This window comes from Procambarus clarkii, chromosome 5 (genome assembly GCF_040958095.1).
Source record: "Procambarus clarkii isolate CNS0578487 chromosome 5, FALCON_Pclarkii_2.0, whole genome shotgun sequence".
In the NCBI taxonomy this organism is placed as follows: domain Eukaryota; kingdom Metazoa; phylum Arthropoda; class Malacostraca; order Decapoda; family Cambaridae; genus Procambarus; species Procambarus clarkii.
In genome coordinates this window covers 17,747,479-17,772,241 of record NC_091154.1, presented here as the reverse complement: position 1 = coordinate 17,772,241, position 24,763 = coordinate 17,747,479, and the positions used below count along the sequence as shown (strand labels likewise).

The 24,763-nt window shown below is 42.0% G+C and overlaps 1 protein-coding gene across 1 annotated transcript in view; it reads right to left on the bottom strand.

The window, feature by feature from the left end:
• The window catches only part of LOC123766585 (phosphoribosylformylglycinamidine synthase), a 452,541-nt gene that overhangs the window by 83,730 nt on the left and 344,048 nt on the right, over positions 1–24,763 (bottom strand). Inside the window, exon 24 of the mRNA XM_069302853.1 lies at positions 2,662–2,904. Within this exon, the coding sequence (XP_069158954.1) occupies positions 2,662–2,904 (243 nt within the window). The remainder of the gene's footprint in view (positions 1–2,661; positions 2,905–24,763) is intronic.

Here is a 24,763-nt window from a genome sequence, read left to right as displayed (position 1 = left end):
AGGGTTTCCAGGGCCCGTAGGCTGACTGCTACGGGAAGCCCGAGCAAGGTGTTGCTAACCAGTTAAGAAACCCAAAAATAACAAGAGGGTAGAGGATAGCACTGAAAACCCCTGAGATGTGTACAATCACGGGGGCCTAGCAGAGGGCCACCAAACACTACCAGTGGAACTATAGCCATGCTGGGCAGACCCCCACCAGGCAAATGAAAATATAAACAAAAGAAAAACCCCGAAAAAGTACACCGTCACCAGAGGAAATAGGAACTGGTCGCCGCTTAGGTGGCAGGACGCGCAACACCTTGACGCCCTAACCAGCACAATACCAGTCCCTACCTATGGCCAAACAAGGGCCCTAAGCCCCAGCTGGCCCCAAGAGTGAGGCAAATGCCGAGCAGCAAGAACCTCTACGGGAATGGTTCTCGAACGCCCCAGGGAAGATAACCCTGTCACGCAGGGCGCTTAGGGAAGAAAGCCCCTAAGTGCATGCAGCCCTGACACTGATGAAGTACTCCTGGCCACCGCACAACACAACACACAGCAGTGAACGCCACACAAGGCAAACACCGCCTAGGAAACTGAGGCCAGAGAAGCGTCTATCCCGGTTGACATTAGCTTACGAACTGATGCTAGGCAGCGGGCACGATAGGTCCGGGGCTCCCCCCTCCCCCTTTCGGGGCGGGGAGGGCTGCGCGAACGATCGGCGCAGCAGTAAAGTGTGATGTTTGCTTGTTTCCTTGTTTCCTTGGGAGTGTAGGGAGTTTCTACCTCTGTTCGGTTTTTTGTTTTAGTTTTTTACAATGTGGGGTTTGTTTTGTTATGCCTACCTTTCTGGGTGCCTGACCCCGGTCGATGGCAGATAAGGAAAACCCCAACCACAAGGGGGTTTTCCAGGGCCATTGCTCCCTGAAACCTCTCTGAAGGGGCCAGGTTCTGGCACTGGTCCCTGGTAGGTTTGAACTCCTTAGCTAATGGCCCAGTGTAATATAACATACATTAGCCCGATAAGCTCCAGGGAGCCATAGGGGCTCCCCACAGAAAAGAATATTTTTTCTTCATTCCTGCTTTCATTTAAACGTTTTGCCTTGCTGAGGTTCAGTTTCAGCTCTCTGTCTTCTTTTGAAAGATCTCGTCTTAACGACCACACTTTCCCTACCTCATCACTTTGTAATTTTCTAGCATTCCTTAGTACTTCTTCCATCTGTTTGGCACCGTTTAGGGTGATCCCCAAAGGTCGATCTTTCCCTTTTACGTACCTGCCTATTCTCCTGTAGTCGCACACATTCTCTATGGTTGTAAGACCTTCCACGAAGCCAACAATTTTATCTACTACTTTAGCTTCTTCTACAGCTCTTTCTGACCTAGATGTTATCGCCTTTTCTTTGCAACCAAAAATGATCAGGGACTTACTCCGATCAACTGTGTTTTGCACCAACTTCGGGTTAGATGCCAATTCTTTTCTCACTTCCAGCCTAATGTTTGTTTTATCTTGGTTGCTGCAGTGTTTGACTTCCTTTATTGCTTCTTCAATTTTTTCCTTCTCCTTGGCCACTTGTGCATAAGTGAGTTGCATATCTTTCTTGCACTGTTCTATTCCCTGTGTAACTTCCTCCATCTGTGCTGACAAAAGCTGTTTCTCCTGTTGAATTTCCTTGCCTAACCTATTGTAGTCATTTATGTTTAAATTTACTTTAACTTCTTCCAAAGCTATTTTTAAGAGTTTATTTTCTTCTTTCATGGCTTTGTAATTTGTTTCCAATTGATTCTTGTTCTTGCACAAGTCTTTCACTAACCTCTCAAGACCTGAAACCTTACTACTCAAGTGCTCATTACTTTCTTTCAATTTGCTGATTATTTCTTCATGATAGTTCACTATAATATCTAATTTTGCCAATTTGTTGTGTAGACTGCTTATATCAATGTTTTCTTCATTAAAACCCCCAAAATCTAGCTCTCTTTTGTTTTTCCCCTTGCCGGTGGCCATCTTGAATGTTCTTCTCTGCACTGTAAACACTAGGGCAACTTTTTCTCATCCAATTTTTCACTTCCCTTAGCACTTTCCTGTTATCTCACCTATTTTTCAAGAGCACTATACCTTTATGTTCTCTGGGACACCACTCACTACCATCAACCTGTACTACAATACTTAGGAATTGTGAAATATGCTGGAGCTCCTCTGCTGCAGGTGTTGACACTAGGGGTGTCACCTTTTGAATGAATTTGTGTACAAAGTTACAGGTTTGTGACAGTAAAGAAAGTTCTTATTGCTGCCACCATTATACACTGTACAGTAAAAGCCATCCTTATGCATCATGGTATCTATGTTCCTGAAGAATGCAGTGTTATTTTTAAAAATAAGCTCTGAACTGAATATCACACAGGGTTAATAGCATTAGAGTAACAGTTCAAAGGTCTTGTACAATTTATATTTTAACATTTCTACAATTATCATCATTACATGCAAAACCTCTTGACCTCACAAAATCTCATTAGTACATGCAAAAAACCTACCTGAAAGTGACTAAAATCATGTGTAAATTGCCACTCAAGACATATTTAGCTGTACAACTAAAATTGTGAAGCCTCAGGATAGTACTTTTAAGTAAACAATTCAGTACTGCACAAGTGATTTAATAAACACTACAAGAAAAATACTGAACTTGCCTTGGTCACATCAGGACACGGAGCATAAGCTGAGACAACCAGAGACCCAGGAGCCTTCACCACACTGCTGGTGCCTGCCACTCCTGGCACTCGTGCTGCCATGCTCAACGAGTCCTTGCCACCATCCACACCCACACCAACAGTTTTCATTATTTCACACATGGCCTCGCATGCTTGATATAGTTCATGACCCTCTCCTGGAAGTTTGGCCGCCCACATCCAGTTGGCAGAGCACTTCACATCCTAAGTATTGAAATAAACAATTTCATGTCTGAGGTGAATGAGAAGCGTCACCAGACATGTGGCTTTATTGATCAAATAATTACAGTACAGTTACATCCTGCAATAACACAAGCCATTATTACACTATACTTAGACACAGTTTAAGCACTCTCTATTCACTATAACAATAAGCCAACTGCACATGACTAAAGCTAGAATATACAGAAATTAAACTAGAAATTAACATTCCACAAACTTGTACACAAGCACGACACAGCTGATCTGACGATACAAACAAGTCAAGCAAGCATCCAAACAAAACAGTCAAGCGAGCATCCATCCGGTACGATAATATACTGTATAACTTTTACTACAATGTCTAACAATTTATTCAGCATTATTGCAGACCTTCCTAGATAAACAACAAAATTTAACTAACTTTCTGTAAACAGGAAAAGCAAGATTTGAAGTTAAATTCTTTAATATGCTTTATTAATTGCCTTAATAGCTTTTATTATGCAGCCTTTACATCCTGTGGTATACAAGAAAAAATTATTTCCAAAACATTTGTTTTCGATGTTAAAATCTATTACATGATCACGAGAAAGCAAAAACAAAAATAAATAAATAAATAAATAAATAAATATTGCAGGTGACATACTTTGGCTGTGATAGAGCAGAGAAGTTGAACAATTTCTGGGTACTGAGTAAGCGCCCAGAGAAGATAGCCCCAGCCACCCTGTACTCACCTAATTGTACTCACCTAATTGTGCTTGCAGGGGTTGAGCTTTGGCTCTTTGGTCCCGCCTCTCAACTGTCAATCAACTGGTGTACGGATTCCTGAGCCTATTGGGCTCTATCATATCTACATTTGAAACTGTGTATGGAGTCAGCCTCCACCACATCACTTCCTAGTGCATTCCATTTATTAACTACTCTGACACTGAAAAAATTCTATCTAACGTTTCTGTAGCTCGTCTGGGTACTAAGTTTCCATCTGTGTCCCCTTATTCGTGTCCCACCCGTGCTGAAGAGTTTGTCTTTGCCTACCCTGTCAATTCTCCTGAGAATTTTGTAGGTGGTTATCATGTCTCCCCTTACTCTTCTGTTTTCCAGGGATGCAAAGTTCAGCTCCTTTAGCCTTTCCTAGTAGCTCATTCCTCTCAGTTCCGGGACGAGCCTGGTGGCATACCGCTGAATCTTATCTAACTTTGTCTTGTGTTTAACTAGGTATGGACTCCAGGCTGGAGCTGCTTACTCCAGGATTGGTCTTACGTAAGTGGTATACAGGGTCCTGGACGATTCCTACATAAGTTTCTAAAGGCAGTTCTTATGTTGGTCAGTCTAGCATATGCCGCTGATGATATTCTTTTGATGTGGGTCTCTGGGGACAGGTTCGGTGATATCAACCTCCAGATCTTTCTATTTGACTCTTGCAGGATTTCACCTCCCAGATACCTTGTGTTCAGCCTCCTGCTCCCTTCGCCTAATTTCATTACCTTACACTTTCCCGAGTTGAACTTTAGCAGCCATTTTCTAGACCATTCCTCCAGTTTGTCCAGGTCATCCTGTAGTCTCTGTCTATCTTCACCCGTCTTGATTCTTCTCATAATTTTTGCATCATCAGCAAACATTGAGAGGAATGAGTCTATACCCTCCGGAAGATCGTTTACATATATTAGAAACAGGATGGGTCCAAGTACTGAGCCCTGTGGGACTCCGCTGGTGACATCTCGCCACTCTGATATCTCAACCCCCCCCCCCCTCACTGTTACTCGCTGTTTCCTGTTGCTTAAGTACTCCCTTATTCACTGGAGCACCTTCCCTTCTACTCCTGCCTGTTGCTCCAACTTTTTTAACAACCTTTTATGGGGTACCGAGTCAAAGGCTTTCTGGCAGTCCAGGAAAATGCAGTCGGCCCACCCTTCTCTTTCCTGCCTAATTTTTGTTGCCTGGTCATAGAATTCTATTAAACCTGTGAGGCACGATTTACCATCCCTGAACCCATGTTGGTGGTGTGTTACAAAGTTATTTCCCTCCAAATGCTCTACGAGCCTTTTCCTCACGATCTTCTCTATCACCTTGCATGGTCTACAAGTTAGGGAAACTGGCCTGTAGTTCAGTGCCTCTTGCCTGTCACCCTTCTTGTATATTGGGACTACGTTAACCGTCTTCCAACTTTCTGGCAAGTCTCCTGTTTCCAGTGACCTGTTATACACCACAGAGTGGGGCACACTTAGTGCTTCTGCACCTTCCTTTAGTATCCATGGTGAGATTCTGTCAGGCCCAACAGCCTTTGCTACATCCAGCTCCAGCAGACACCTTTTGACCTCATCACTGGCAAGGTCAAATTCCTCCAAGGTTACTTAAAAAAAAATCAAAATGTTTATTTAGGTAAGGTACATACATAAAAGAGATTTTACAAAGAGTGATGGATTTATAGTTAGGGCTAATACATACAATGCCTAAAGCCACTATTACGCAAAGCGTTTCGGGCATAAAAAACTTAAATGACTAAAGCTTAATACTAATTGAGCATAAAGAGTAAAATGAAAACAAGGAATGAAAACATAGCTGAGAAAGCAGCACAAATACAATTCTGTCGACAAACAGCGCTCTTTAAAAAAAAACAGACATTGGTTGACAATAGAGGGGTAAGGTAGGTTACAGGGAATTTATTAGGTATAGCTTCGTTTTTATCTTAAACTGGTTGAGAGAGGTACAGTCTTTAACATGGATGGGAAGGTCATTCCACAATCTGGGTCCCTTGATTTGTGGAGCATTTCTAGTTTGATTAAGTCGTACTCTAGGAATATCAAAATTGCATTTATTTCTGGTGTGGTGCTCATGGGTTCTGTTACAACCTTCTATGAAGCTTTTGAGGTCAGGATTGGCATTACAGTTTAGCGTTTTATATATGTATAATACACATGAGAGAATGTGCAGTGACTTAATGTCTAACATATTCAGAGATTTGAGTAGGGGTACCGAGTGATGTCTGGGGCCAGAGTTGGATATTGTCCTAATAGCAGCTTTGTGTTGAGTAATTAGAGGACGTAAATGATTTTGGGTAGTAGAACCCCAAGCACAAATACCATAGTTGAGATATGGATAGATGAGGGAGTAAGAGAGAGTCACCAGGGCAGGGCGGGGTACTTGGTTTGTCTCCTCCTCATTTAGAGCAAGGGGCTTCTCTTTGTTCTATTGTGAAGACCTCCTGGAATCTCTTGTTGAGTTCTTCACACACCTTGTCATTCTCTGTGTATTTGTTCTCCCCCTTTCTCAGTTTCATCACTTGTTCCTTCAATGCTGTTTTCCTCCTAATATGTCTATGGACCAGCTTTGGTTGAGTCTTGGCTTTACTCACTATGTCATTTTTAAGCTGTCTGCTTCCCTCCTCATTTCTGGCCCTCTGGTATCTCTCCCTGTTTTCCGGTGTTCTGTTATTTCTGTAGTTTCTCCATGTTCTTTTACTCGGTTGCTTCGCTACCTTGCATTGCTGGTTGAACCAGTTTCTGTTTTTCGTTTTTCTTCTTTTGGACGGGGATAAATCTGTCTGCAGCTTCCTGGCCCTTCTGGATGACAAAATCCATCATGTCTTGCACATTCTTGTCTCTAAGTTCTGTTTCCCATGGTATTCCCCTGAGGAAGTTCCTGATCTCGTCATATTTTCCTCTTTGGTAATTTAGTCTTTTTCCCTCTGATCCCATCCTTGGATAGGTTATTCCTACCTCTACCAAGTACTTAAAAGTCAGTACACTGTGATCACTCATTCCTATGGGGGGATTCAACTTTGAGTTCCCTTATTTCTGACTCATTCAGGGTGAATATCAAGTCGAGTCTAGCTGGTTCATCATTGCCTCTCACTCTTGTGGGTTCCTTGACATGCTGGCTCAGAAAGTTCCTTGTTGCCACTTCCAAGAGTTTAGCTCTCCACGTAACTGCACCACCATGTGGGTCCCCATTCTCCCAGTCTATCTTTCCATGGTTGAAATCGCCCATGATTAAGTCTTGAGCCATTCCTGCAGGCAATTGAAGCTGCTCTCTCTATTATATTAATAGTTGCCATGTTGTTCCTATCAAACTCCTGTCTGGGTCTTCTGTTATTTAGGGGAGGGTTGTAAATGACTCCCACTATTATCTTAGGTCCACCTATTGTTATAGTTCCTGTTATGTAATCTCTGAACTCGTCACAGTCCGGAATTTCCACCTCATCAAAATTCCAGTCCTTCCTTATCAGCAGGGCCACTCCTCCACCTCCTCTCCCTACCCTCTCTTTCCTTACTATATAGTAGTCCTTTGGAAACACAGCATCTGTTATGACTCCTGACAATTTTGTTTCCGTGAGTCCTATTACATCAAGGTTTTCTTCTTGCTTCTTTCTGCCAGTTCACTTGCTTTATTGGTAATCCCATCAATGTTTGAGTACATTACCTTGAAGCTCACTTTCTTATATCCAATTTCACCCTCACTCCCCACAAGTGTAGGAAGTTGTTCCATGGTCATTGCTACTTTGGTAGACTCATCCTCCCATGAAGTAGTTGCCAGGGGTTTGGGGGGGAGGTGGAGTGGGGGATGGAGGGCTTAGGTCTCGCCTGGGCCTGCTTGGGGCAGGAAGAAGACCAGGGGCTGGGAAAGCAGGGGATACGTGGAGTAAGGAGAGATGGAGGATTTGGGTTTTATGATGGGCATTGTGCATGGGCAAGGAGGGGTTTGTGCTGGGAGATAGGGGGGGGGGGGCCCTATTGGGTAGTGGGCTGGGGTGTTGCATTCCCCCCTGGGGTTCCCGAGTTGCTGGATTGGGGTTCCCTACTTCCCTTTGGGATTGCTGGGGTTGGAGGCTGAGGTTCCCTGGCTCCCTTCCCTCTCCTTGCGTCTTTTCCTTGCATCTGCTGCCCTTACTATCTTGTCTCTGGTCATGTCCCTCTGAACATATACCTCTTTGTAATTCCTTGCATACCTCAGTTTGTTCTTCTTTACTAGGATGTCCTCTTTGATGACCTCTCTCTTGAACACTACCTTGATCAATCTCTCTTTGCCTCTGTTGTACTGGCCAATCCGGAAAACTGTTCTACGTCTCATACAGCCACTTCCATTCCTATCTCCTTTAATATCCCTGCCACTGCAGCTTTGTCTTTAGTCTTCCATTCCTCCCTTGTGGAGCCCTCGTGTTCCTTCACACCTATCACTATTACAGCTCTTTTCCTTTCCATTAGCTGGCTTGTGCATCTAGCTGCCTCCTGTGAGGTTACTGCTTTTATTACAACTTCCTTGACTGTGCACATAGCATCTGGGCTCTTCAGCATTTCAGCAAAGGTTGGACCCATTGTAGGGGTCCCTGCCATTGCTACATCTCCTGGTACCTAGAGGCTGGTTGCCTGGGCCAGAGTCTGAGGAGGGCCTGTTTTAAGGCTTATTATCTCCTCTTGTGCTGCATTCCTGTATCTGCAGCTTACATATAGTTTCCCTCAAGTCCTTCAATTCCCCACTGATTTCCCTTCCATGCCTTAGCAATCATCTCCATATGTGACTCGTCCAGTCCCTCTCCTCCAGCTTTGTTCTGTGGTCTTACCATCCCGCTTGACCTGTGTAATTACCAAAGTGCAATTACCCAAGTGTAGTTACAGGATGAGAGCTCCGCTCGTGGTGTCCCGTCTCCCCAGCACTCTGTCATATAACGCTTTGAAATTACTGACGGTTTTGGCCACCAATACCCTCTCATTTAACTTGTTCCAACCATCTACCACTGTTTACAAAAGTGAATTTTTGTATATTTCTCCGGCAGCTTTGTTTCATTAGTTTAAATCTATGACCTCTTGTTCTTGAAGTTCCCGGTCTCAGGAATTCTTCCCTATCAATTTTATAGATTCCTGTTACTATTTTGAACGTAGTGATCATATCGCCTCTTTTTCTTCTATCTTATAGTTTTTGCATATTTAATGCCTCTAACCTCTCCTCGTAGCTCTTGTCCTTCAGTTCTGGGAGCCACTTAGTGGCATGTCATTGCACCTTTTCCAGTTTGTTGATGTGCTTCTCAAGATATGGGCACCATACAACCGTTGCATATTCCGGCTTTGGTCTAATAAAAGTCATGAACAATTTCTTTAGTATTTCTCCATCCATGTATTTAAAAGCAATTCTGAGGTTAGAAAGTGTAGCATAGGCTCCTCGCACAATGTTCTTAATGTGGTCCTCAGGTGACAGTTTTCTATCTAGAACCACCCCTAGATCCCTTTCTTTGTCAGAATTCTTTAAAGATTTCTCACATAATTTATAGGTTGTGTGGGGTCTATGTTCTCCAATTCCACATTCCACAACATGGCATTTATTCACATTAAATTCCATTTGCCAAGTGTTGCTCCATATACTTATTTTGTCCAGGTCTTCTTGAAGGGCATGACAATCAACTAGGTTTCTTATCTTCCCTATTATCTTAGCATCATCAGCAAACATGTTCATGTAATTCTGTATTCCCACTGGTAGATTGTTTATGTAGACAATGAACATTACCGGTGCAAGAACTGAACCCTGTGGTACTCCACTCATGACATTCCTCCAATCCAATACCTTGCCTCTGATTACGGCCCTCATTTTTCTGTCAGGAAATTTTTCATCCATGTTAGTAGCTTATCTGTCACTCCTCCAATATGTTCCAGTTTCCAGAACAACCTCTTATGGGGAACTCTGTCAAAAGCCTTTTTTAGGTCCAGATAGATGCAGTCAACCCAACCATCTTTTTCCTGTAAAATCTTTGTGGCTCGATCATAAAAACCGAGTAAATTCGATCTTCCAGATCGAAAACCATACTGTCTGTCTGACATTATATTGTTTTCCTCCAGGTGTTCTATCCATTTAGTTTTAATTATTTTTTCCAATATTTTTACTATTACACTTGTCAATGATACAGGTTTATAATTAAGGGGGTCTTCCCTGCTTCCACTTTTGTAGATTGGAACTACGTTAGCCTTTTTCCACACATCAGCTACAACTCCTGTACACAGGGATGCCTGAAAAATCAGTTGAAGTGGAATGCTGAGCTTAGGTGCACATTCTCTCAGAACCCATGGTGAAACTCCATCTTGACCAACTGCCTTGTTCTTATTTAGCTCCTTGAGCATTTTTTCCACTTCGTCTCTAGACACCTCTGTGCGCTCTATGTTGTTCTCTGGAATTCTTATTCTATCTTGTTCCATGAAGATTTCATTCTGTACAAACACACTTTGGAACTTTTCGTTTAGTGTTTCACACATTTCCTTTTCATTTTCCGTGAATCTATTTCCTATTTTCAACCTCAGTATATCATCCTTTACCTGCAATTTGTTGTTTATGAATTTATAGAATAGACCTGGTTCTGTTTTACATTTGTCTGCAATCCCTTTTTCAAAAAAAAATTCTGCCTCTCTCCTCACTGCCGTGTAGTTGTTTCTCGCATCTTTGTATCGTTGGTATGTTTGGGGGTTTGGCCTCTTCCTGTATTGATTCCATTTTTGTGTCTTTTGGTCTCTGGCCTTCTCGCACTTTCTGTTGAACCAATCCTGTTTCCTAGTTCTGCATCTCTGTTTTGGTATAAATATGTTTGTGCCTTCATCATATATTTCACAAAACTTGACATACATCTCATTCACTTCCTTGCCTAGCAACAAGTCTGTCCAATTACACCCACTAAAAAAATTTCTAAGGTTGCCATAATGTCCTCTCCTAAAGTCAGGTTTTTCAATTGCATCAACCTTCATATTTTCTTCCAGATTATAATGCATTGCATACTTTATTCCCAAAAAGACATGGTCACTTTTACCCAAGGGAGGAAGGTACTGAATGTCAAATATTTCTTCCTCCTTCCTCGTAAATATCAAATCTAGCATGGAGGGAACATCCCCTTCCCTCATCCTCGTAGCTTGTTTAACATGTTGATACAAGAATGTTTCCAGGATGAGGTCTACAAATTTACAGGTCCAGAAATCTTCTGTTTTAGCTTCATATGCTTCCCAGTCTATGACTTTCAAATTGAAGTCGCCGACTATCAACAGTCATGAACTATCGTTATCCGCTCTCGCTATGATCTCTCTCATTATTGTTATAAGACCTTCTCTTTTACTATCTAGCTCCTCCTTTGACCATGTACTGCTTAGTGGTGGACTGTATGCATTTATGATCATTAGTTTATCATCCTCATGGCAGATCTCTAGTACTATTATGTCAACTTCTTGTGGATTGGCAGTCATTATTTCATTTACCTTTAGGTGTTCTTTCACCAGCACAGCAACGCCACCGCCTTTCCTAATTTTTCTGTCCCGTCTCCAAATTGTGTAGCCCCTTGGGAATATGACTTCATTTAAAATAAGGTCTTCAAGTTTTGTCTCCGTGAGTGCAACAATGTCTGGTGTCTGCAGCTGTATTACATCACTTAACTCCAGTATCTTCGATCTTACTCCATCCATGTTGTTGTATGCAATCTTCAGGAACTTGTTCCCCCTCTTCTTATTTTTCACTCCCCCTCTCTCATGATTTTGTTGGTTTGCCTTTATGTACCACTTTACTGGCCTGCCTACCCCTATCACTTTGTAGAAAAAAAGAATTGATTTCTTCTTCATTCCTGCTCTCATTTAAACGTTTTGCCTCGGCGAGGTTCAGTTTCAGCTTCTCTCTATCTTCTTTTGAAAGATCTCATCTTAACGACCACACTTTCCCATCCTCATCACTTTGTAATTTTCTAGCATTCCTTAGTACTTCTTCCATCTGTTTGGCACCGTTTAGGGTGATCCTCAAAGGTCGATCTTTCCCTTTTACATAGCTGCCTATTCTCCTGTAATAGCACACATTCTCTATGGTTGTAAGACCTTCCACGAGGCCAACAATTTTATCTACTACTTTTGCTTCTTCTACAGCTCTTTCTGATCTAGATGTTATCTCCTTTTCTTTGCAGCCAAAAATGATCAGGGACTTACACCGATCAACTGTGTTTTGCATCAACTTCGGGTTAGATGCCAAGTCTTTTCTCACTTCCAGCCTAATGTTTGTTTTATCTTGGTTGCTGCAGTGTTTGACTTCCTTTACTGCTTCTATTTTTTCCTTCTCCTTGGCCACTTGTGCATAAGTGAGTTGCATATCTTTCTTGCACTGTTCTATTCCCCGTGTAACTTCCTCCATCTGTGCTGACAAAAGCTGTTTCTCCTGTTGAATTTCCTTGCCTAACCTATTGTAGTCATTTATGTTTAAATTTACTTTAACTTCTTCCAAAGCTATTTTTAAGAGTTTATTTTCTTCTTCCATGGCTTTGCAATTTGTTTCCAATTAAATCTTATCCTTGCACAAGTCTTTCACTACTCCCTCAAGACATACAACTTTGCTATTTAAATGGTCATTAGGTCATTACTTTCTTTCAATTTACTAATTATTTCTACACGAGATGTCACTATAGTATCTAATTTTACCAACTTGTTGTATAGACTGGTTATAACAATGCTTTCTTCACTGAATCCAACAAAATCAAGCTCTGTTTTGTATTTCCTCTTGCCGGCGGCCATCTTGAATGTTCTTCTCTGCACTGGAAACACTAGGTCAACTTTTTCTATCCAATTTTTCACTTCCCTTAGCACAGTCCTGTTATCTCACCTATTTTTCAAAAGCACTATACCTTTATGTACTCTGGGACACCACTCACTATCATTATCCTGTACTACAATACTTAGGATTGCTGAAATATGCTGGAGCTCCTTTTGTCTGCCTCTTGGGAAAGAACTTGTGTGTGTGTGTGGTGTGTGTGTGTGGTGTGTGTGTGTGGTGCGTGTTGTGGTGGTGTGTGTGTGTGTGGTGCGTGTTGTGGTGGGGTGTGTGTGTGTGGGGTGTGTGTGTGTGGGGTGTGTGTGTGTGGGGTGTGTGTGTGTGGGGTGTGTGTGTGTGGGGTGTGTGTGTGTGGGGTGTGTGAGTGTGGGGTGTGAGTGTGGGGTGTGAGTGTGGGGTGTGTGTGTGGGGTGTGCGTGTGGGGTGTGCATGTGTGGTGTGCGTGTGTGTGGGGTGTGTGTGTGGTGTGTGTGGTGTGTGTGTGGTGTGTGTGTGTGGTGTGTGTGTGTGTGGTGTGTGTGTGTGTGGTGTGTGTGTGTGTGGTGTGTGTGTGTGTGGTGTGTGTGTGTGTGGTGTGTGTGTGTGTGGTGTGTGTGTTGGGTGTGTGTGTGGGGTGGGGTGTGTGTGGGGTGGGGTGTGTGTGTGTGTGTGGTATGTGTGTGTGTGTGTGTGTGTGGTGTGTGTGTGGGGTGTGTGTGTGGTGTGTGTGTGTGTGGTGTGTGTGTGTGTGGTGTGTGTGTGTGTGGTGTGTGTGTGTGTGGTGTGTGTGTGTGTGGTGTGTGTGTGTGTGGTGTGTGTGTTGGGTGTGTGTGTGGGGTGGGGTGTGTGTGGGGTGGGGTGTGTGTGTGTGTGTGTGTGGTATGTGTGTGTGTGTGTGTGTGTGTGTGGTGTAATTACCTAAGTGTAATTACCTAAGTGTAGTTACAGGATGAGAGCTACGCTCGTGGTGTCCCGTCTTCCCAGCACTCTTTGTCATATAACGCTTTGAAACTACTGACGGTCTTGGCCTCCACCACCTTCTCACTTAACTTGTTCCAACCGTCTACCACTATATTTGCGAAGGTGAATTTTCTTATATTTCTTCGGCATCTGTGTTTAGCTAGTTTAAATCTATGACCTCTTGTTCTTGAAGTTCCAGGTCTCAGGAAGTCTTCCCTGTCGATTTTGTCAATTCCTGTTACTATTTTGTATGTAGTGATCATATCACCTCTTTTTCTTCTGTCTTCTAGTTTTGGCATATTTAATGCTTCTAACCTCTCCTCGTAGCTCTTGCCCTTCAGTTCTGGGAGCCACTTAGTAGCATGTCTTTGCACCTTTTCCAGTTTGTTGATGTGCTTCTTAAGATATGGGCACCACACAACAGCTGCATATTCTAGCTTTGGCCTAACAAAAGTCATGAACAATTTCTTTAGTATATCGCCATCCATGTATTTAAATGCAATTCTGAAGTTAGAAAGCATAGCATAGGCTCCTTGCACAATATTCTTTATGTGGTCCTCAGGTGATAGTTTTCTATCTAGAACCACTCCTAGATCTCTTTCTTTATCAGAATTCTTTAAAGATTTCTCACATAATATATAGGTTGTGTGGGGTCTATGTTCTCCTATTCCACATTCCATAACATGACATTTATTAACATTAAATTCCATTTGCCAAGTGGTGCTCCATATACTTATTTTGTCCAGGTCTTTTTGAAGGGCATGACAGTCATCTAAATTTCTTATCCTTCCTATTATCTTAGCATCATCAGCAAACATGTTCATATAATTCTGTATACCAACTGGTAGATCATTTATGTACACAATAAACATCACTGGTGCAAGAACTGAACCCTGTGGTACTCCACTTGTGACATTTCTCCATTCTGATACATTGCCTCTGATTACTGCCCTCATTTTTCTATCAGTCAGAAAATTTTTCATCCATGATAGAAGCTTACCTGTCACCCCTCCAATATTTTCCAGTTTCCAGAACAACCTCTTATGTGGAACTCTGTCGAAAGCCTTTTTTAGGTCCAGATAGATGCAGTCAACCCAACCATCTCTTTCCTGTAATATCTCTGTGGCTCGATCATAGAAACTGAGTAAATTCGATACACAGGATCTTCCAGATCGAAAACCATACTGTCTGTCTGATATTATATCATTTCTCTCTAGGTGTTCTACCCATTTAGTTTTGATTAGTTTTTCCAATACTTTCACTATTACACTTGTCAATGATACAGGTCTATAATTGAGGGGGTCTTCCCTGCTGCCACTTTTGTAGATTGGAACTATGTTAGCCTGTTTCCACCCGTCTGCTACGATTCCTGTACACAGGGATGCCTGAAAGATCAGGTGAAGTGGAATGCTGAGCTCAGATGCACATTCTCTCAGAACCCATGGTGAAACGCCATCTGGGCCAGCTGCTTTGTTCTTACCGAGCTCCTTGAGCATTTTTTCCACTTCGTCTCTAGACACCTCTATGTGTTCTATGTTGTTCTCTGGAATTCTTATTGTATCTGGTTCCCTAAAGATTTCATTTTGTACAAACACACTTTGGAACTTTTCGTTTAGTGTTTCACACATTTCCTTTTCATCTTCCGTGAATCTATTTCCCATTTTCAACCTCTGAATATTATCCTTTACCTGCAATTTGTTGTTGGTGTGTGTGTGTGTGTGTGTGTGTGTGTGTAATTACCTAAGTGTAATTACCTAAGTGTAGTTACAGGATGAGAGCTACGCTCGTGGTGTCCCGTCTTCCCAGCACTCTTTGTCATATAACGCTTTGAAACTACTGACGGTCTTGGCCTCCACCACCTTCTCACCTAACTTGTTCCATCCGTCTACCACTCTGTTTGCGAAGGTGAATTTTCTTATATTTCTTCGGCATCTGTGTTTAGCAGGGCACAGTGTCGGGGGCGCCGCAGCAGAGTGCGGTCCCTGGCAGAGGGAAACAAACAAAACAAGGCCCCAAAATCTGTTGGTATTACAGATGGGCTACCTGTAAGCATGGGGAATCGGGAAGAATAAATGGAACATGTACACACGATCACCCTAGAAAGTGCAGAAACCTCCTCAATACAGGTAAATGTACCAAAAGCTGTGAATTCTTTCACCCAGAAATTTGCAAGAACTCTTTGGACAGGAAAGAGTGCTTCAATGCTGAATGCCCAGCTTTTCATATAAGAGGTACCAGGCGAATAAAACCGACAGACTACCACTATGAAAACAGCCACTACTCCATCAACCGGGATAATTTTTTAGCAAGAGGAGGAGGAGAAGAATGGCTAAAAATGACCAGACTCTACCACCAACTCGGTCAAATGCTAGAGAGGGCGCAAACACAGTGGCCTCCTTACCAGAGCCTCAGATATTAACACCAATTAAAGCATCCAGCACTTCCACTAACACGATAACATCATTTATATTTGCCAACATCCAGGGTATAAAAACACGCAAATCCAACAAAGTTCATTTTATAGATGGTCTCCTTCACGAGGCAAATGCAGTGTTTGCAGCCCTAACGGAAACTCACACAAAGGACTACCTTGATGGTGAAATATGGATCCCAGAATACAATCTCTTCAGATGTGATAGGAAACACCGGCTTCAGGGTGGGGTCAGCCTCTACATCAAAGACACACTCATCTGTACTGAGCTGCTAAACACCTCAAATGATATGGTGGAAGTGCTGATAGTCAAAATAGAGATCCTAAATGTAGTTGTTGTCCTTGTATATAAGTCACCGGAGGCAAACCCTCAGCAGTTTAAAGACCAACTAATGAAAATAGAGCACTGCTTGGAAAACCTCACAAATCCAGCTCCGAACATCATCCTGCTTGGGGACTTCAACCTACGGCACCTGAAATGGAAGCACCTGGCTAATACAGTAATATCAGAAAGAATACCAGGAAGTAGCCTAAATGAGCAGGCACATGCAAATGACCTGCTACGGATGTGCGATAGGTTTGCCTTAAACCAGCAAATAGTAGAACCAACTAGGAAGGAGAACACGCTGGACCTCATTTTCACTAATAATGATGAGTTGATCGGGAACATAATGATTACAAATACCTGTTACTCAGATCACAACTAAATTGAAGTTCTGACAACCATGGGAAATGGACCTTCAAAACCAGTCCAGATTCCCGGTGGAGGAGATTTCAGCAAATTCAACTTCAATAATAAACGGATAAACTGGGAGCAAATAAACCAGGACTTCACAGAAATAAACTGGGAAGAACAGCTAGGAAATGCAAACCTGAACCAGTGCCTGGAAAAAATAAGCTCAGTAGCACTAGAAATATGTTCAAACCGCATACCCCTAAGAAAAAAGAGAAAGAGATGCAGATTGGAACGGGAATGTCGTTCCCTATATAGGCGAAGAAAACGAATCGCGGAACAACTTGAGAGTCGCACCCTATCTCAAGAACGGCGAAGGTTAGGTAGAGAAATAGAAACAATTGAACTCAAGCTACAAGAATCATACAAAACCCAGGAGAGGCAAAGAGAGCAAAAGGCCATCATTGAAATAGAGAGAAATCCGAAATATTTTTTCTCCTATGCAAAATCAAGATCAAAAACCACATCTAGTATCGGGCCCCTGCGAAAGGGAGATGGAACTTTCACAGATGACAACAAAGAAATGAGCGAGTTACTGAGGAAGCAGTACGACTGTTTTCAGTGAGCCATTAAATGCACTAAAGATTGATAACCCAAATGAATTTTTCATGGATATGATACCAACATCAAATCACATATCAGACGTCGCCCTATCCCCACTAGATTTTGAAGAAGCCATAAACAGTATGCCTATGCACTCTGCACCAGGCCCGGATTCTTGGAACTCCATATTCATCAAGAACTGTAAAAAACCACTATCGCAGGCCCTTCACATTCTGTGGAGACAAAGTCTAGATACTGGCGTTATCCCTGACATACTAAAAACAGCAGAGATAGCACCACTCCATAAAGGAGGAAATAAGGCAGAGGCAAAAAATTACAGACTGATAGCACTAACATCGCACATCATAAAAATTTTTGAGAGAGTGCTAAGAAGTAAGATCACAAAATACATGGAATCACAGCATCTCCATAACCCCGGACAACATGGTTTCAGAACAGGGCGCTCTTGCCTGTCGCAGTTGCTGGACCACTATGATATGGCATTAGATGCTATGGAAGACAAACAAAACGCTGATGTAATTTACACAGATTTCGCAAAAGCTTTTGATAAATGTGACCATGGTGTTATTGCACATAAAATGCGTTCAAAAGGAATTACCGGAAAAATAGGCAGATGGATCTACAATTTCCTGACTGACAGAACCCAATGTGTAATAGTCAACAAAATAAAATCCAGCCCATCAACCGTGAAGAGCTCAGTCCCCCAGGGTACTGTGCTTGCTCCAGTACTTTTTCTCATCCTCATATCGGACATAGACCAGAACACAACCTATAGCACTGTATCATCCTTTGCAGATGACACTAGGATTTTCATGAGAGTTGGCAACATAGAGGACACGGCAAACCTCCAATCAGATGTAGATCAGGTCTTTCTATGGGCTACAGAAAATAATATGGTATTCAACGAGGATAAGTTTCAGCTCATGCGATACGGAAAAATTGAAAATATAAAAACAGAAACCACGTACAAAACGCAGGCAAATCATAACATAGAACGAAAAGGCAATGTAAAGGACCTGGGTGTACTCATGTCGGAAGACCTTACCTTTAAAGAACACAATAAAGTAGCCGTCACAACTGCAAGAAAAATGACAGGTTGGATAACAAGAACTTTTCACACTAGAGATGCTATACCGATGATGATACTTTTCAAAACGCTTGTGCTATCTAGAGTGGAGTACTGCTGCACAATGACAGCCCCTTTCAAAGCTGGAGAAATTGCTGACCTAGAGAGCATGCAGAGATCCTTTACTGCTAGAATCCACTCAGTAAAACATCTAAATTACTGGGACCGACTAAAGAGCCTAAATCTGTACTCCCTTGAGCGCAGGCGGGAGAGATACATCATAATTTACACGTGGAAAATAATTGAGGGGCTGGTCCCAAACCTGCACACAGAAATAACACCACATGAGACCAGAAGACATGGCAGGATGTGCAGAATACCCCCGTTGAAAAGCAGAGGTGCAACAGGTACTCTGAGAGAGAACTCTATCAACATCAGAGGCCCGAGACTGTTCAACACGCTTCCACTACACATAAGGGGCATAACTGGCAAACCCCTCACAGTGTTCAAGAGAGAACTGGATAAGCACCTCCAAAGGATACCTGATCAACCAGGCTGTGACTCATACGTCAGGCTGCGAGCAGCCGCGTCTAACAGCCTGGTTGATCAGTCCAGCAACCAGGAGGCCTGGTCGACGACCGGGCCGCGGGGACACTAAGCCCGGGAAGCACCTCAAGGTAGCCTCAAGGTAGCTAGTTTAAATCTATGACCTCTTGTTCTTGAAGTTCCAGGTCTCAGGAAGTCTTCCCTGTCGATTTTATCAATTCCTGTTACTATTTTGCACGTAGTGATCATATCCCCTCTTTTTCTTCTGTCTTCTAGTTTTGGCATATTTAATGCTTCTAACCTCTCCTCGTAGCTCTTGCCCTTCAGTTCTGGGAGCCACTTAGTAGCATGTCTTTGCACCTTTTCCAGTTTGTTGATGTGCTTCTTAAGATATGGGCACCACACAACAGCTGCATATTCTAGCTTTGGCCTAACAAAAGTCATGAACAATTTCTTTAGTATATCGCCATCAATGTATTTAAATGCAATTCTGAAGTTAGAAAGCATTGCATAGGCTCCTTGCACAATATTCTTTATGTGGTCCTCAGGTGATAGTTTTCTATCTAGAACCACTCCTAGATCTCTTTCTTTATCAGAATTCTTTAAAAATTTCACATAATATATAGGTTGTGTAGGGTCTATGTTCTCCTATTCCACATTCCATAACATGACATTTATTAACATTAAATTCCATTTGCCAAGTGGTGCTCCATATACTTATTTTGTCCAGGTCTTCTTGAAGGGCATGACAATCATCTAAATTTCTTATCCTTCCTATTATCTTAGCATCATCAGCAAACATGTTCATATAATTCTGTATACCAACTGGTAGATCATTTATGTACACAATAAACATCACTGGTGCAAGAACTGAACCCTGTGGTACTCCACTTGTGACATTTCTCCATTCCGATACATTGCCTCTGATTACTGCCCTCATTTTTCTATCAGTCAGAAAATTTTTCATCCATGATAGAAGCTTACCTGTCACCCCTCCAATATTTTCCAGTTTCCAAAACAACCTCTTATGTGGAACTCTGTCGAAAGCCTTTTTTAGGTCCAGATAGATGCAGTCAACCCAGCCATCTCTTTCCTGTAATATCTCTGTGGCCCGATCATAGAAACTGAGTAAATTCGATACACAGGATCTTCCTGATCGAAAACCATACTGTCTGTCTGATATTATATCATTTCTCTCCAGGTGTTCTACCCATTTAGTTTTGATTAGCTTTTCCAATACTTTCACTATTACACTTGTCAATGATACAGGTCTATAATTGAGGGGGTCTTCCCTGCTGCCACTTTTGTAGATTGGAACTATGTTAGCCTGTTTCCACACGTCTGCTACGATTTCTGTACCCAGGGATGCCTGAAAGATCATGTGAAGTGGAATGCTGAGCTCAGATGCACATTCTCTCAGAACCCATGGTGAAACGCCATCTGGGCCAGCTGCTTTGTTCCTCCCGAGCTCCTTTAGCATATTTTCCACTTCATCTCTAGACACCTCTATCCGCTCTATGTTGTTCTCTGGAATTCTTATTGTGTCTGGTTCTCTGAAGATTTCATTTTGTACAAACACACTTTGGAACTTTTCATTTAATGTTTCACACATTTCCTTTTCATTTTCCGTGAATCTGTTTCCCATTTTCAACCTCTGGATATTATCCTTTACCTGCAATTTGTTGTTTATGAATTTGTAGAATAGGCCCGGTTCTGTTTTACATTTATCTGCTATCCCTTTTTCAAAATTTCTTTCTGCCTCTCTCCTTACTGCTGTATAGTTGTTTCTCGCATCTTTGTATCGCTGGTATGTTTGGGGGTTTGGCCTCTTCCTATACTGATTCCATTTTTGTGTCTTTTGGTCTCTTGCCCTCTCACAATTTCTGTCGAACCAATCCTGTTTTCTGGTCCTGCATCTCTGTTTTGGTATGAATGTTTGTGTGCCTTCCTCGTATAGTTTTAAAAATTTGGCATACATTTCATTTACTTCCCTGCCTACCAACAGTTCTGTCCAATTACACTCATTAAAAAAATTTCGAAGTTCCCCATAGTTGCCTCTCTTTAAATCGAGTTTATCAACTGTTTCAATGTCCCCATATTCTTCTAGATGATGTCTTAAAGCATATTTAATGTCTAACAGGACGTGATCACTCTTTCCCAAGGGAGGAAGGTACTGGATGTCAAAAATCTCTTCTTTCCTGGTGAATACTAGATCCAGTACTGACGGTACATCTCCTTCCCTCATTCTTGTGGCTTGCTTTATGTGTTGATACAAGAATGTCTCCAGAATGAGGTTCACAAATCTGCATGTCCAAAAGTCCTGTGTGTGTGTGTGTGTGTGGTGTGTGTGTGTGTGTGGTGTGTGTGTGGTGTGTGGTGTGTGTGTGGTGTGTGTGTGGTGTGTGTGTGTGTGTGTGGTGTGTGTTTGTGGTGTTTGTGGTGTGTGTGTGGTGTGTGTGTGGTGTGTTTGTGGTGTGTGTGGTGTGTGTGTGGTGTGTGTGTGGTGTGTGTGTGGTGTGTGTGTGTGTGTGTGGTGTGTGTGTGGTGTGTGTGTGGTGTGTGTGTGGTGTGTGTGTGGTGTGTGTGTGGTGTGTGTGTGTGGTGTGTGTGTGTGTGTGTGTGTGTGTGGTGTGTGTGGTGTGTGTGTGTGTAATTACCTAAGTGTAATTACCTAAGTGTAGTTACAGGATGAGAGCTACGCTCGTGGTGTCCCGTCTTCCCAGCACTCTTTGTCATATAACGCTTTGAAACTACTGACGGTCTTGGCCTCCACCACCTTCTCACTTAACTTGTTCCAACCGTCTACCACTCTATTTGCGAAGGTGAATTTTCTTATATTTCTTCGGCATCTGTGTTTAGCTAGTTTAAATCTATGGCCTCTTGTTCTTGAAGTTCCAGGTCTCAGGAAGTCTTCCCTGTCGATTTTATCAATTCCTGTTACTATTTTGTACGTAGTGATCATATCACCTCTTTTTCTTCTGTCTTCTAGTTTTGGCATATTTAATGCTTCTAACCTCTCCTCGTAGCTCTTGCCCTTCAGTTCTGGGAGCCACTTAGTAGCATGTCTTTGCACCTTTTCCAGTTTGTTGATGTGCTTCTTAAGATATGGGCACCACACAACAGCTGCATATTCTAGCTTTGGCCTAACAAAAGTCATGAACAACTTCTTTAGTATATCGCCATCCATGTATTTAAATGCAATTCTGAAGTTAGAAAGCATTGCATAGGCTCCTTGCACAATATTCTTAATGTGGTCCTCAGGTGATAGTTTTCTATCTAGAACCACTCCTAGATCTCTTTCTTTATCAGAATTCTTTAAAGATTTCTCACATAATATATAGGTTGTGTGGGGTCTATGTTCTCCTATTCCACATTCCATAACATGACATTTATTAACATTAAATTCCATTTGCCAAGTGGTGCTCCATATACTTATTTTGTCCAGGTCTTCTTGAAGGGCATGACAATCATCTAAATTTCTTATCCTTCCTATTATCTTAGCATCATCAGCAAACATGTTCATATAATTCTGTATACCAACTGGTAGATCATTTATGTACACAATAAACATCACTGGTGCAAGAACTGAACCCTGTGGTACTCCACTTGTGACATTTCTCCATTCCGATACATTGCCTCTGATTACTGCCCTCATTTTTCTATCAGTCAGAAAATTTTTCATCCATGATAGAAGCTTACCTGTCACCCCTCCAATATTTTCCAGTTTCCAGAACAACCTCTTATGTGGAACTCTGTCGAAAGCCTTTTTTAGGTCCAGATAGATGCAGTCAACCCAGCCATCTCTTTCCTGTAATATCTCTGTGGCCCGATCATAGAAACTGAGTAAATTCGATACACAGGATCTTCCTGATCGAAAACCATACTGTCTGTCTGATATTATATCATTTCTCTCCAGGTGTTCTACCCATTTAGTTTTGATTAGCTTTTCCAATACTTTCACTATTACACTTGTCAATGATACAGGTCTATAATTGAGGGGGTCTTCCCTGCTGCCACTATTGTAGATCGGAACTATGTTAGCCTGTTTCCACACGTCTGCTACGATTCCTGTACACAGGGATGCCTGAAAGATCAGGTGAAGTGGAATGCTGAGCTCAGATGCACATTCTCTCAGAACCCATGGTGAAACGCCATCTGGGCCAGCTGCTTTGTTCCTCCCGAGCTCCTTTAGCATATTTTCCACTTCATCTCTAGACACCTCTATCCGCTCTATGTTGTTCTCTGGAATTCTTATTGTGTCTGGTTCTCTGAAGATTTCATTTTGTACAAACACACTTTGGAACTTTTCATTTAATGTTTCACACATTTCCTTTTCATTTTCCGTGAATCTGTTTCCCATTTCCAACCACTGGATATTATCCTTTACCTGCAATTTGTTGTTTATGAATTTGTAGAATAGGCCCGGTTCTGTTTTACATTTATCTGCTATCCCTTTTTCAAAATTTCTTTCTGCTTCTCTCCTTACTGCTGTATAATTGTTTCTCGCATCTTTGTATCGCTGGTATGTTTGGGGGTTTGGCCTCTTCCTATACTGATTCCATTTTTGTGTCTTTTGGTCTCTTGCCCTCTCACAATTTCTGTCGAACCAATCCTGTTTTTTGGTCCTGCATCTCTGTTTTGGTATGAATGTTTGTGTGCCTTCCTCGTATAGTTTTAAAAATTTGGCATACATTTCATTTACTTCCCTGCCTAGCAACAATTCTGTCCAATTACACTCATTAAAAAAATTTCGAAGTTCCCCATAGTTGCCTCTCTTTAAATCGAGTTTATCAACTGTTTCAATGTCCCCATTTTCTTCTAGATGATATCTTAAAGCATATTTAATGTCTAACAGGACGTGATCACTCTTTCCCAAGGGAGGAAGGTACTGGATGTCAAAAATCTCTTCTTCTTTCCTGGTGAATACTAGATCCAGTACTGACGGTATATCTCCTTCCCTCATTCTTGTGGCTTGCTTTATGTGTTGATACAAGAATGTCTCCAGAATGAGGTTCACAAATCTGCATGTCCAAAAGTCCTCCGTTCTTGCTTCATAGGCCTCCCAGTCTATTGCTCTAAAGTTGAAGTCCCCCAGTATCAACAGTCGTGATTTATCTTTATCTGCTTGTACAATAATATCTCTCATGACCATTATGAGGCCCTCTCGTTTGTCATCCAGTTCTTCCTTTGTCCACGTGTTGCTTGCTGGTGGGCTGTAGGTATTTACAATTATCAGGTTATCATCCTGATTCCAGACCTGCAATGCCATTATGTCAATATCTCGAGGGTTTTCAAATATTAACTCTTTTACCTTCAGGTGTTTTTTCACCAGTACAGCCACTCCTCCTCCCTTCCTAGTTTTCCTGTCACGTCTCCAAACTGAGTAGCCTCTTGGGAATATGACTTCATTTATTATATTTCCTTCAAGTTTCGTTTCTGATAATGCAACAATATCTGGGACCCTAAGCTGGATTATATCTTGCAACTCCAAAGTTTTTGACCTCACTCCATCTATGTTGGTATATACAATTTTCAGAAACATGTTCCCTTTTCCTTTGCTCTTTACTCCCCCTTCCACTACTGATCTTGTTGCTTTGTTTTTATGTACCATTTCACAAGCTTTCCAGTCCCTGTCACTTTGTAAAAAAAAGAATTTCTGTCTTCTTCATTTCTATCCCCATTTAGACGTTTTGCCTCAATTAAGTTCATTTTCAGCTTTTCTCTGTCTTCCTTGGAGAGGTCTTGTCTTATTGACCAAGATTTGCCAACCTCATCACTCTGCAGATTCCTGGCATTTCTTAGCACTTCCATCATGTTTTTTACTCCATTAAAGGTCACCCTTAAGGGGCGGTTCTTTTCTTTCTCATATTTTCCTATTCTTCTAAAATCACTGACATTTTCCTTTGAGCCTTCTCCTAAACCTACTATTCTCTCTATGATTTTCATCTCTTCTGCCGCTCGGTCCACCCTAGATGAAATTTCCTTCTCTAAACATCCAAAAATGATTATGGACTTAGTTCTATCTGCAGTGTTTTGTACC